Below are 12,778 nucleotides of genomic sequence, written 5' to 3' on the forward strand. Positions count from 1 at the left end.
CCCGGAGTGCTGCCTTCCCGGCCGTAGAGCAGAGGGCTGTCTGGGTGGGTAAACGGATCTCCAGAAGGGATTGCAGAGATGCTTAGGTGTCTAAAAACACAGCTAATGCGGATTTTTAGAAGCTACCCTGGAGTGTAGCTTGCACTGAGACCTGCAGCTGAAGGTGGGAGAGGTGTTCCCAGGGTTGAGCACGCGCCCTGCGCACTGACCACTGACCGGGGTTGGGGGATCCCAGCACCTGCAGACTCCTGCAGGCGCTGGAGCTTGCTGCTGGCGAAGCTCTCCTTGTTCCACGCTGAGCCGCCTTCTCTTTAGATTTGCCTCCTTGCTCCTAGGCTCTTTAGACACATCTTTTCCCTTGGTATTTGGACTCTTCCAGTGAGTTCCTGAGTCCCTGGCCAGGTCCTTCCCGTGTCTGCTCTCATGGTGGCTCCTGTGTGCAGGGCACTCCTGAGCTCCTGAGATAAATAACCAGCTTTGGCTCTCTGGGGATGCTGCTGGGAAGCCACATGCTCTTCTATTCTTCCGATAGACCAGACCAGTGTGAAGGCTGTTTTCTCTCCAGGTCATGTGTTGACTCTCACCTTGCTTTCCTTTGCCCAGGCTGTGTGGGTATCCCCCCTTCTATTCCAACCACGGTCTGGCCATTTCTCCGGGCATGAAGAAGCGCATCCGAATGGGCCAGTATGAATTTCCCAACCCCGAGTGGTCTGAAGTATCAGAAGAAGGTAAGCGCCGTAGCATGGGCTTGTCTCTGCCCTGCTAGAGCTAAGCTGATCTCCGCTGGCCTTGCAGCATGGGGGAACCTCAGGAGCGTTGTCACCACTGACATCCTAGGGCCTCTTGGTGCCAATAGGAGCGGAGTGGCTTTCCACACCTATCAGGGTAAAAATGTCACTAGTCTTCGTTATGAGGAGCCTCTAGGGGGCTGGAGGAGCTCGTGTCCGTGGGACCCTGTTCTGTTGGGGTCAGCAGTGGTATTGGAAGGCGAACGTGGAGTTGTCCTCATTGGTGACCTCTCACTGAAATAGTATCTTTGCCTCTTTGGTCAAGAGGCTTTTACTGAGGGGTTTGGCTGGGTTGACGTCTGCAGTGCAGAGGAGCTGGGAGGTGCTGGCAGATGCATGCGAGGTGCTGGCTGGCAGCGTGCCCCCGTGCCGCGGCAGAAAGCTCGTCTTGGCCCTGCTCATGCTCGTCCCTGCACCACCTCTTTCAGTTAAGCAGCTGATCCGCAACCTGCTGAAGACTGACCCGACCCAGCGCATGACGATCACGGAGTTCATGAACCACCCCTGGATCATGGTGAGTGTGCGGCCACTGGTGCCGCGGGCATCCTGGGCCACGGCCGGGAGCGGGCGGCACCGGCAGCTCTCGGCCACGGCTCATCTGTCGTCTCTCTCCGCAGCAATCGATGCAGGTGCCCCAGACCCCGCTGCACACCAGTCGCGTGTTGAAGGAAGAGAAGGATTTGTGGGAGGATGTGAAGGTAAAACCTCTCTGAATCCTGTTTGCCCCGAGCTGCTCGGTGCTGCTGTCCTGCCGGTGCCCCGTGGCTCCCCTCGTCCCCGGTGCCATTTTGGGACTGTCCCCGTTCTGCTTTTGCCTCTCCTGGGCAGAAAATTGGACTAACGGGTTAGACTTGGACTTATGGGTTAGAAATTAGACTAAGTCATCTTGGAATTGAAATTCAGGTGTGTAACAGGGCGAGGGGAAAGGTGTTTCCACCAGAACTGCTCCCAAAAGGATGCGCTGAACTCTTGCTTTCTGCAGTCCTGAAATTGGGACAAGGCAGGAAAAGCTGGCGGCAGGCCCGTGAGCTCCATGCTGGCGTTTGGACCTGTTTGGGTTGGAAGTCAGAAAGCTGGTAGTGTCCCCTGGCCTGACCCCTCTCCCTGGCTTGGGCAGGGGTCGCAGCAGGGCATTGCTGCCGGCGCTAACCAGGCTCTGCGTTTCCCTCCCCGTCCGCAGGAGGAGATGACGAGTGCGTTGGCCACCATGCGAGTGGACTATGAACAAATCAAGATTAAGAAAATCGAAGATTCCTCGAATCCTTTGCTCATGAAGAGGCGAAAGAAAGCAAACCCTGCTGAGCCAGCAGCACTCCCCCACTGAGGGTGCCCACGCCTGCTGGCCCTTGAGAAAGCAATAACTATATATATATATTTTTTAAGAAAAAGACAAAAAGAGACAGACTGTTATATCAGGCGCATGGAATTGAGACATTTATACCAGACTAGTTATTTTTAGCTACTCACCTGTGTTTCTGACCTTTCTGGAGCAGGCGATGACATATCCCTGTAAGATCCACATGCTTCGACTGGGGGGTTTTTGTCCTGTAGGTAAACAACGCCGATAATTGGATTTTTTTTCCGCCCCCTTTGTGAGACAGTTTTGGTTTTTTTTCCTTCCTTCCAAAGACCTGGAAATTCCTGTGGTGACCTTTTTAGAGTATATGACATATAAATATTTTTTAAAAACTACTGTAGAGCTGAAACCCGGACAGCGTGGTCCCTTCGTGGCGCGCTGGGTGGAGACACAGGCTCCTGGCTTTGTACCTAGTGCGGACGTGGGATGTGGTGGCCCGTCGGGCGGCCCCGGGGGCTGGGGCCGGGCTGTTCTCGGGCTCCGGCCCCTCTCCTCCCCAGGGCTGGGCTGGGAGGTCCCTGCCGATGGTGCGGATGTTCTTTGCTGGCCTGGAAAACTGCTACTGTTAAAGCATCGTAGCAGAAGAGCTCCCCGGCCTGGAAGCCTTGGCTCTACCCAGGCGCGCGCGGGCTCTGCTCGAGCCCCTCGTGTGCGTGCGTCCGTGTTGCTGTCTGTCTGCGCGGGGCGAGCGCGGCGTCTGCGCGGCGGTGCGGGCGCGCGCCCCGTCTCCTCGCCGTGCCGTCTGCTGCAGTCTGTCCGTGTGCCTGCAATTCAGTTCGAGTCTCAGGGCGTTTGGGGAGGAGGGAAGGGCTCGGCGCTGCCCCCGACGCGCGATCCCCCCCCGCTCCTGGGATCAGCCCGGCCGCCGCGGGGGCTTCGGAGAAACCTGCTGCCCCGGGATGCTGCCGGGAGCCCCTGCGGCGGGATGGGATTCCCTGCCCCAAACCCGTCTCTTCTCGTCCGCAGGGACGTGGGAAAGGCGCTTCCCTGCTGCCTCCCCTGTCCCCTTCCCGCTTGCAGAAAGCTCCCGGGGTGCTGCAGGGTCTCCCCAGCTCTCAACTGTTGTTTGCTCCCGGTGGCCACAAGTTCCCCAGGACGATCTTCCCCCGGGGAAAGCGGGGGGCGCGGGGCTGGAAACACCCCGGAGCAGCGGGGCCACAGCTTTGGTTGGGGTGGCAGTGCCGGGGCCGGGGCTCGCGGCGAACACGCGGTGCCGGCGGCCAGCAGCCCCTGCCCTCCTCGCCCCGGGCGGCGGTGGGCAACGATTCTTGGCTTCTGGCTGCAGAACGGCTACTCGCGAGTCTTTAGTCCATGAGTTATTATTATTATTATTTGTCATACTGTTTCACTGTGTTTAATGTGTTCGAATGGGGAAAAATTTTTTTAAAGAAATGTTTAGTTTTTAGGTGATCTTTAGACACTGTATGGAATTTTAATTTGTTTTAAAAACAGGTTTTTATCTTTTATTTTTTCCTTTTTTTGTCTGTTGGCTTATACTAATCTTCATGGTCTGCTCTTCAGTCCTTTGGATTAAAGACACTTAACGCGTCACGCAGTCTTGCTCCTCCTTGTCGCCTGATTGAAAAGGAAACGCCTCGGTGCTCCCTCAGAAGGTCGCGCTCGTGATTGCTCTAAATCGCTCTCCTTTTGCCCCAAAGCGGCCGAGAGCCGCCAGTTGCTTCTCGGGGCACGCAGCGTTTCTCCGTCCTGCAGAGCCCCTTTGGTTTGGGGGCTGTGACTCGCGATCCCGCGGCAGGGTCCGGACGGGACCGTTGCGAGCGGGCTTCCTCCGCGCCGGGGCCGGTGCCGGGGCCGGTGCCGGTGCCGGGCCGCGAGCGCTGCGCCCCGGCGCCCGCAGGGCTCCCCCGTCCCGCGCTTCTGCCCCGGGCTGCGGCTTGCCGCGGTCGCCGCCTCCGGGTGCTGCTGTCACGGGTGCAGCTGGGGCTGGGGGAAAGTGGCGGAATCCACGAATGCCCCCTTCCTCCTCCTCCTCCTCCTCCTCGCGGGGCTGGGCCAGCGGAGGTGCTTCGGGAAGGGCTGTGCTGGGGGTGTAGGCGCGCCGGGGCTGCCAGGGTTTTGGTGGCGTACGAGGTGACCTGTGCTGGTCGGCACGCGGGCTCCGGGCCGCCGCTCCCCTGCTCGCTCGTGCGAGGCCGAAGGCAGCGCTGCGGGGCCGCTCACGCCGCGGGCTTTCCCGCGGGCTCGCCGGCTGCCAGCCTCGACCCCGAGCGCCGAAGCTCTGGGCAAATCCCACCGTTTGCGCGCGGGGGCACGGGGGAGCGCTGCCCCCGGGCTTTGCCAGAGCACGGCGAGCAGCTCAAAGCGCTTCACCTGACGATCTGTTTCGCAGCTTCGTGCCTGGGGACTCGTTGCTTTTCTTTCCGCCCGGCCGACGGAGGCTGCCGCCCGCTGCAGCAGCGCTGGCTGAGCAAGCCCCGCTCTGCGGCTTCCAGCGCTGATGCGATCTCTCCCCGCTAACCTGGCTGAGGGTTTTCAACTCTGCCCGTGGCGCCTCCGAGCAACGTCAGACCGAAGCGCGTGACGATCTTGCCCTCTGCGTTTGCTGGGTGAGGGCAGTAAACGATGGGGTTGAAGACGCAGGGGCTGGTTGCGTGGAGGCGCGGAGGGCGATGCGCAGCCCTGGGGAGCCGGGCTCGTTGCAGCCCTCCTGCGTAGGCGCCGTGGAAAAAGAGCGCTTTGGATGGAGAGTGCTGGCCCCTCTCTGTGGGTGCTATCGCTTTTGCTTTAATGTCTGCTTGGCGTCTCCCTCTACTAAAGCGAGCCTCGCAGCCTCTCTGCTGCTGTTAAAATGCTTTCCCCCAATTTGCATAAGGCAGATTTGAGACACAGAAACAGGAAATATTTGCCTGCGTGTTGTGGTCAGAAAGGGATAATATCAGACACCCTCAAAAACCCGATGGTTCGGTGTTTTCTGGAAGCTGGGCTGTTCTGCGGGTCCTGAGCGAGGCACCCAGCACCGCCCGCTGGCTGTGAATCCCTGGGCTCCGGGAGCGCCGGGTTTCTGCGCGCCTCTGCCCCGGCGAGCTCTGCCTCTGCGGTTTGCTGGGGCTGGCTCGCGTCGGGTCCTCTGTTTTCTTTCTCGGTCCTGCCTCTGGCTTGGGTTGGTCCAGCCTGGCACGCTGCCAGGGGAGGGATGTCGGCCCCGGGGGGGGGGGTTCACGCTGCGGGTGCGCGGCGGCTCCGTCGATCGCACGTGACGGGCAGCCGGGAGCGTGCGCCGCGCTGCACCGACAGCGCAGTAAAACGGTCAGAAAACATTGCGGTTTGGAGACGCGCTGGCTGAAAAGCTCCCGTCTTTTCAAGGACTTAGCAAAACGGCACGACCGCGCGGCAGCGCTTCGACGCGCAGCGCGGGGGCCGAAGGCGGAGCGGGGCTGTGCCCGGCGCGCGGCGCTGAGCTGCCTTCCAGGGGCATGCGGCGGTCGTGCTGTGAAGGCTTGGGAGCGCTCGTCCCGGTCCTGGCGGGTACCTGGGCTGCTCTGGGGAGTGCTGCTCTGACGTGCCGCTGTGCAACACGCGGGAAAGAAAGATGTAAAATCCCACGAAGGTGCTGCAAGATGGAAACTAGAGAGCAAAGAGAAAATGAGCTTTGGGGACCTCCTCCAACTGCACTTGCATAAGCCAAATAGGGAGGAGTCATTTTTCTTTAGCGGCCAAGTTCCAAAACAGTGAGCTAATACCTAAAACCCTAACAGTAAATCATGCCCATTTGCACAATGCAGTTTACTCTGCCGAAGCGGAAGTGTGGACTGTACAAATATGCATAGCATAGAGAGGTGTGAAGCACAGGCAAATCTTTCCAAGGGCTCAGCCCACAGCTGTCGTTAGCTCTACAGGATTTGCGCAGGTTCAACATTTTGGAAACTACTTTTATAAACAAACGTGACCCCTCGCAAGAAACCCCCCTAGGCTGGCTCTAGAGGATGGGGGTGAGCGTCTGAGGTTTGTGTTTCCACAGTGTTTATTACCGAAAGCCTATTCTGGAAATCAGAGTGCTTGCTTGCACAAATCTCAACTCCAGCACAAAGATTTGCGGCTTGAAATGTTCCTTTGTACGTTTGAGGAGGGCAGGTATGCACAGTAGGAAACCAAGTGGAGCATCGCCGGAAACCGAGCTGCCTGGGCGATCCCCGTGCAGCCCCTGGGGGCAGGAGGGGCTGCGTTGCCCTGAATACAAGGGGAGGCTGGAAAAAAAGTCTTCCGGCTTAATATCGGCATCACCCGTGTTTGCAGACGCTGGCGGAAGGCAGGTTTCCCACCGCCGCTCCACTCCTCTGCTCACCCAGCAGCCACGCTGCCGTCCTGGGCAGACAGCTCATCAGGAGGGGCCGTGCACGCTTCCCGGCGCGCTAGACTCTGTTTTTCTGTCACTGCTTTCGTACAGTCTGCCTAGGTGGATGAAAACAGAGGTCTGTTTTCTGTAAAGCTGTTGATACTAAAAGGAATAGCTGGGTCAGTGTGGGCGTTGGGTGAGAACAGCGACTTACTCATACAAGGCGATATTTTGTTCCTTAGAGTTTGAAAGCAAAATCTTTAGATAAATTTGTTCACAAAGTGCTGTAAATAAATACGCTCAAGAAGAGAGAAGAGGGCAACTGTAAGCTGGGGAAATGCACAGTCCCTTTCACTGTCCTGCGTTGGAAGAGGATGGAAAAGACAGGGTGAAGGTTCGCAGTCGGGAGGAGAAACGAGACAAATCCTGCACGTCCTTAGGGCTCTCCTGCACTTTGGACTGCACTTAGGTTCTCATGTAGGGTATATCTGAGCGTTCTGGTACAGATGTTGTTATCTTTCAGTTACGTGTTGCCACTGTTGTTGTTTGGTACTGGTGTTTCCATTTTCCGCACTTTGATTCAGGAGCTCCGGGGCTTTGCAGCACCTGCGCTGCGGGGGCCAGCTCGGCTCCAAGGCTCTCGCCCAGCGCTGCACTACGAGCAGCAGTCACGGGACGGAGTTGTGCAGAGGGATGCACCCGCGTGGAAAAGAGGCGCGTAAGCTTCTCTGCTTTCCCTCAGTATTTATCGTAGCACATTTTCCTCCCCTAGGGAATCTGCAGTTCAGCGCTGCAGCAGAGTGCTCTCTTGTGGAGGCAGGGTTCTGCAACATCAGCTTCCTGCTCTTTCTGGCATTGCTGGAAGGCGTAGGCACCAGGCACTGGTTAATCAGAGTAACTCTACTGACTTGTATTTTCAGAGAGAGGTTGAAGCATTGAACCAGGCTTTTTCTCCTCCTGCCCTGTGAATTGTTAAAAAGTCCAAATGTTCCAAAACTGCAAGTTTTTGGAAATGGAAGGAAGTTTTCTGCAGCTGAACTTGTGAAATGCTTTGTTTTCTTCTCAGTAGCTCTGGCTGGTAAATAACAACACTGCAAACTCTATACACCTGTACTGATGTCACGGGTTCATACTGACCTTTGGTTGGCCTTACAAGAAGACATACATGGCTGATTTCAACTGGAACATGAAGATGAGACCAAGATAAAGAGCAACGAGATAAGCATGTGAGAATCTCCTGCGAACTCTTCTTTTTGAAAATACTTCAAGCATAACTGGAAACCAGGAGTGGTTGTGCAGATGATGAAAGATAAATGTTTTATCCTACACCCACCAGTTGGAACCCAGTAACAGCAGTCAGTGTGTTGGGGTCCCAGTGACAAGCATAGGTGCTCAGATGCTCGCATGTTAGCAGTGGAGTGGGGCATGTGCGTGCTGCAGGGTGGAGGAGGCAGTGCTCCAACCCTGGTGCAGCTCTCCCTGGATGGACTCTGAGGAGCAGCTAGCTCTGTCTGCATTGGCTGCAGCCATCTGCGCCTAGGTGTGCCTCAGGCTCCCTTCATTCGTAGGCAATGGGCTCTCTGGCCATTTCTCTTCTTGCTCCCTCGTAGAATAGAGATTCATGGCTGGACCTGCTCCAACGTGTCTCCTTGTACAATCCTCCTCCAAAGACTACTCTTTCATTGTTCTAGGTTTATGTCTTCAGCTTTGGAGAAAAGTGATAGAGAGATCTCACAGCACATCACTGAACTTTGGAGGTTGCACTTAGTAGCTCCAGACACAGAAAATGTCTGGGCCCAAGCAAAATGACAAAAGCAGCCTGCTGTTTCCTTCATGAGGTCTCTCACCATCTAAGACTTGTCTCTGAACTTGTCTTCTGGGAGTGCTCAGGACTGTTGTCCTCTTACACCTTATGGCTTATGACCCAACCCCTAGATGTTTCTCTCTGCGTTATGCCCTCAGCTGCTGTGGAACCTCTGACTTCTCCCTTGCTTTTGTGATGCTGGTGTTGGATGGGGCTTCTCTGCAGCCACATCTCCTGTGATTGGACCTGCCTTTAGAGATCTCATGGCATCCCTGTATCCAGTGCATGTCCAGACAGAGCTTGTCCGAAGTGTTGCCCTTTGCCTCCTGGGGAGTCCCAGCTGAGCTGATGTGCTTACTAACATTATTTCCTTTTTGCCTAAACTGAAAGGCCTGATGCCTTGAATGAAATGCTAACCTCCTGCTTGGTGAGCATACATTTGCAGTAGGAAATGAAAGAGCTAAGGTTTCCAGCAGTATCCCTCACAACTGGAGAAACTAAAGGGATGCTGTTTGTGCCAATGACTATTTCTGGCCTTGGAGATGAAGCTGTAAACTGCGAGCCTTTTAACATCTGTGGCCACCACATAATGCACGTACATATGGGCTGTGACATAGCCACCCAACACTTCATGTAAAGCCAAGGGACTGTACGTGTGACTTGCTGACTCTGAAGGAATATGTGAAAGATTCACCATGACATTTTAAATTTTCAGTAGTTAGTAGGAAAATAAACCCTCTTTCCTCACCCCACCCTCCTATTTTTAGTAGCAAACTTCCTGCTAAGAAAAAATGCAATTCTCGCTATTGAGGGGGTCGGTTTTGATCAAAAGTCTGGCTCTGCTCCAGGTAGATCATGTTTGCAACTACCTGCAAGATGAATCATGAAGATCTCTGTTTCCTTGTCTGTCATGGCTAGAAGTAGTTGCTGCTCTTGCAAGGAGAGAAACAAGGCACAGATAACTCCTAGCCCTGCATCTCCTCCTCCTTCGAGATGTTCGCATGTGTCAGTGGTTAATTGCACTCATGATATTGTTCAACTCTGGACAACCTCAGAAGGACAAATTGTCCTCCAGATGGTTGTGGATATGCAGGACAGGAAGACTAGTTGTGCAATCAATACAGAGAGAAATAAGAACAGAGTAGTACAAAGCAGTTGTGCACTGTTTGCTATTTTGCTAGTGCCCTTAGTTTTCTAATGATGAGGACTATGATTTAGAGCAGATACTGTCTGGAGGACAATCTCTCATGTATGAGCTATCAGTACTTGTAAGACTGCCCTAAATCTGGGGAAGCCAGCAGTACTCATGTGTTGACTGAGTAGGCTTTGACTTGGGTTGCATGTTTTTCCTTGCTCTGTTTGTACCACAGATGTACTGTGCCTTTGAGCAAGGCTCAAGTTTTGTTTCCGGCAAACAGAGTTGCTCTGTTTGCTTGCAAGAGGATGGGATGTCCTCACATCACTGGCTTTAGAGGTAAGGTAAGGCAATGTGAGCCCCAGCAGCCCTTGCCAGAGGTTATGAGCCCGGGAGGTGCTCCTGCAGTTCCACGGGCTCCAGTGAGAAGAGGGAGGGCTTACCATTTCTGTGAATCATGGCAACTTTATTCATTCTTCAGCAGCTCTATGTAAGTGTTCGGCCCAGGAGAGTATTTACTCTGGTGCTAGTTCTTTACCTGCTGTTTCTGCCTTGTTTATACCACAAATAGCATGAGTGATATAAGTACCCATCCATTTGAGTACTTCACAGCCTCTGCAGTATTTAATCTGAAGATAACCTCATGAGATAAGGAAAAGCTACAGTCTTTGTAAGGATGTTTAGGTCCTGTTGGAAGCTGCATCACACAAGTCCTGGATTGATATCCCTTACGAAGCCTTTTATGAAGTCTAGCTCCTCGATGGTTTAATTGGAGACTTCCATCACTCAAGCCACCTTTCAAACCTGCTTTGGCTTGTTATGAGGAGTGGAAGGTACGTTGTATGCTTTAGAAATGCAAAACTTTACATGCAAAATCTGATGATGGTAGCACTTTTCCAAGAAGTGGAATTAGGCATATCAGAGGGTTAGGATTTCCAGTTGTGGTACTTGGATTGTGCTGGCATAACTAAGCTGCTTAATGCTTAAAAGGGGGGGGGAAGCCAAATTATTTAAAGACTTACTAGCATTAGACTTGCTTGAACTTGCAGTTAAAGAGACTCTGCTGAGTGCATGCTGAAGCTGACTGTAAAATGACAGAGATTAACTGTGGTGTTTACTGTCCTGGTTAGGCAATGATGGCCAATAATTTAAATGTAGCTGTAAAACTAAGGTGTCCAGGAACAAAGCATTGTTTTAACCGACGTGTTCCCTGCAGAAGTTGCTGTACTACGCCTGTGGGAATACTACTTTGAACATTTGCAGCACTTTTTCCATCAGGAAAGACAAAGGTTTCCTCACTGCTTTGAAAATCAGGGTATCTCACATTGGCACAAGCTGTCCAAAACTGAGCAGGTTATGGACAGCCTGTGTAAGAAGTGCCAGTCCCAAGAGCTGGAATCACCATTGCAAAAGATTCAGGAAATGCAATTTCAGCTAAAAGAAACAGAAATTTGGCGTTACTGCCAGAAAATGAACCTTGTAGTCCAGCACAGAAATACTGAATTGCCTGTAGCAAAGAAAAAAAATTTCTTGCTTTAGGGTGTGATGCAATGGTGATAGAGACCTCGCCAGGAGGCAGAAAGGAACAGATGGTGGAAGGCAGAGATAAAATAACAACTACCTCTCTCAGGTCGCTGAATTGACGTTGCTATATGGTCTAGATTTTGCGCCGACATTGTAGGCTGCAATCACTGCAATCGCCATCTCATCATCAGTCAAAGCCTACGGAAGCGTTCTGATTTAAGCTTCTGAAGATCTGGTATCAATGGGAATTATAGCTAGACTAGATTAGTTCCTTCCTCTGTATTGTCAGATCATACAACAAGATGTTGTAGCGTTCAGGCTTTCTCCAGGCCTGGCGTTGCCGGTCTGCTGCTTCACACTCAAATAGGCAGCTTGTAAACGATTCGGTGGGTATGTTCGACATCAGGAGCTAAATCCTACAAAAACTCTTACGATGTGCCAGGAGAAAGCAATTCAGAACTAAGGGAAAAGCAGGCGGCTCCTGTTCCTGGTGACTGCTTCTCCAGCCTGCCACCAGTCTGTCGCTGAGGGTAACCATTCCCTAGTCATTGCGAAACCAGCATCGTGCGGAGGAGACGCACGCAGAACGTGCTCGTGGGCTGCTGGGTGGTGAGCGGAGCAGCTCGAGCCTGAGGCTTCACCGGCAGGGTAGAGCCCAGGCCCGCGGTGCGGGAAAAGAGCTTCGCCGAAAACGGTCATTTTTCTGAGAACCAGCCAAACTCCCAATGTCTCCGCTGCCCTGCGCAGCCTCGCTTCACGAGCCGCACGTGCAACTGGAGGACTTGCTTCGCTTTGCATGTCCTGCAGCCCTTTGTATCAGACAGTTTTCACTTCCAGTGAATTACAAACTCCGAACAGTTTCTAAGGCAGCAAGAGGGCTTGTGTGATGGCTCCTTCTGCACCAGGACTGACCCCCTTCCACTAGCTCTGGGCTCCTGGTCGAGACGCCCGCCTGCACTGACTTGTATTTGTAACTCAGGGGCAGAGACTATCTGATCCCGTAAGTACAGAGCAGAGCTATGGGGCTGCTTTTCTCAGTTTTCCCGTTTGTGTTCTGCTCCTACCCTGGGAAAAAGAGCTTTACCTCTGCAGTAGCCATCACTGGAGATGGCTCCAGAAGCTGTAACGTAGAAGTGGTGGTGGTAAGTGGTGAAAAGGGTGAAGTAGAAGGGAAATGACTAGGTGTAGGGCCTTATGAATAATCTATATGTTCGGTTGGTTTAAAGGTTTTGTTTTTGTTTTCTTTTTTAACATATGCCTCATGTCTTACGCTGTTAGGGAATAGTTGAGCTTGAGCTATGAGACAGCGCGAGCTGCCGCTCCCCCGTCTTACGGGTAACGCCGGGGCACAGATGAATAGGTGTCGGGCTTAGATTTCGCGCGGTGAAATATCGAAAGCGGGACCTCGCGGCGAGGGCGGGATTGGGGTGCCGGGACGCCTCCTGCTCTCGTGTCCTGGCCCACGGGTGCCGGGGCAGCGTCTCCCTGGGGGTCATGGTGGCAGCGGGTTGGTTGGTGGGTCCCGGAGGCGTTGGACTGATGGGTTCCTGAGGCACCAGGTCCCCAGTGTGCCGGACTGGTTGATCCCTGAGGCACCAGGTCCCTGGGATGCTGGGTCAATGGATCCCTGGGGCACCTGGTCCCTGTGGTGCTGGACTGGCAGGCCAAGACACCAGGTCCCTGGGGCACCAGACTGGCAGGTCTCCAATGTGCTGGACTGGTTGATCTCCGAGAGGCCGAATCCTGGGATGGCGGGGTGGTGGGTCCCCGATGGAACCGGGTCCCTGGGGTGCCTGGGCACCAGGTGAGGAGGTCCCCAAGGTGGTGGCTCTGGGACACCAAGATGAGCTCTGCCGCCCTGACCATCAGCCAGGCC

General features: G+C 54.0%; 1 protein-coding gene across 1 annotated transcript in view; it reads left to right on the forward strand.

Moving 5' to 3' along the window:
• MAPKAPK2 (MAPK activated protein kinase 2) overlaps positions 1-3,696 on the forward strand; it is a 29,453-nt gene extending 25,757 nt beyond the window's left edge. Inside the window, exons 7-10 of the mRNA XM_062595226.1 lie at positions 604-728; positions 1,217-1,302; positions 1,406-1,486; positions 1,969-3,696. Coding sequence (XP_062451210.1) covers positions 604-728; positions 1,217-1,302; positions 1,406-1,486; positions 1,969-2,112 — 436 coding nt within the window. The 3' untranslated portion in view covers positions 2,113-3,696. The remainder of the gene's footprint in view (positions 1-603; positions 729-1,216; positions 1,303-1,405; positions 1,487-1,968) is intronic.
• Positions 3,697-12,778: the final 9,082 nt, after the last annotated feature.

This window comes from Rhea pennata, chromosome 25, assembly GCF_028389875.1.
Source record: "Rhea pennata isolate bPtePen1 chromosome 25, bPtePen1.pri, whole genome shotgun sequence".
Classification (NCBI taxonomy): domain Eukaryota; kingdom Metazoa; phylum Chordata; class Aves; order Rheiformes; family Rheidae; genus Rhea; species Rhea pennata.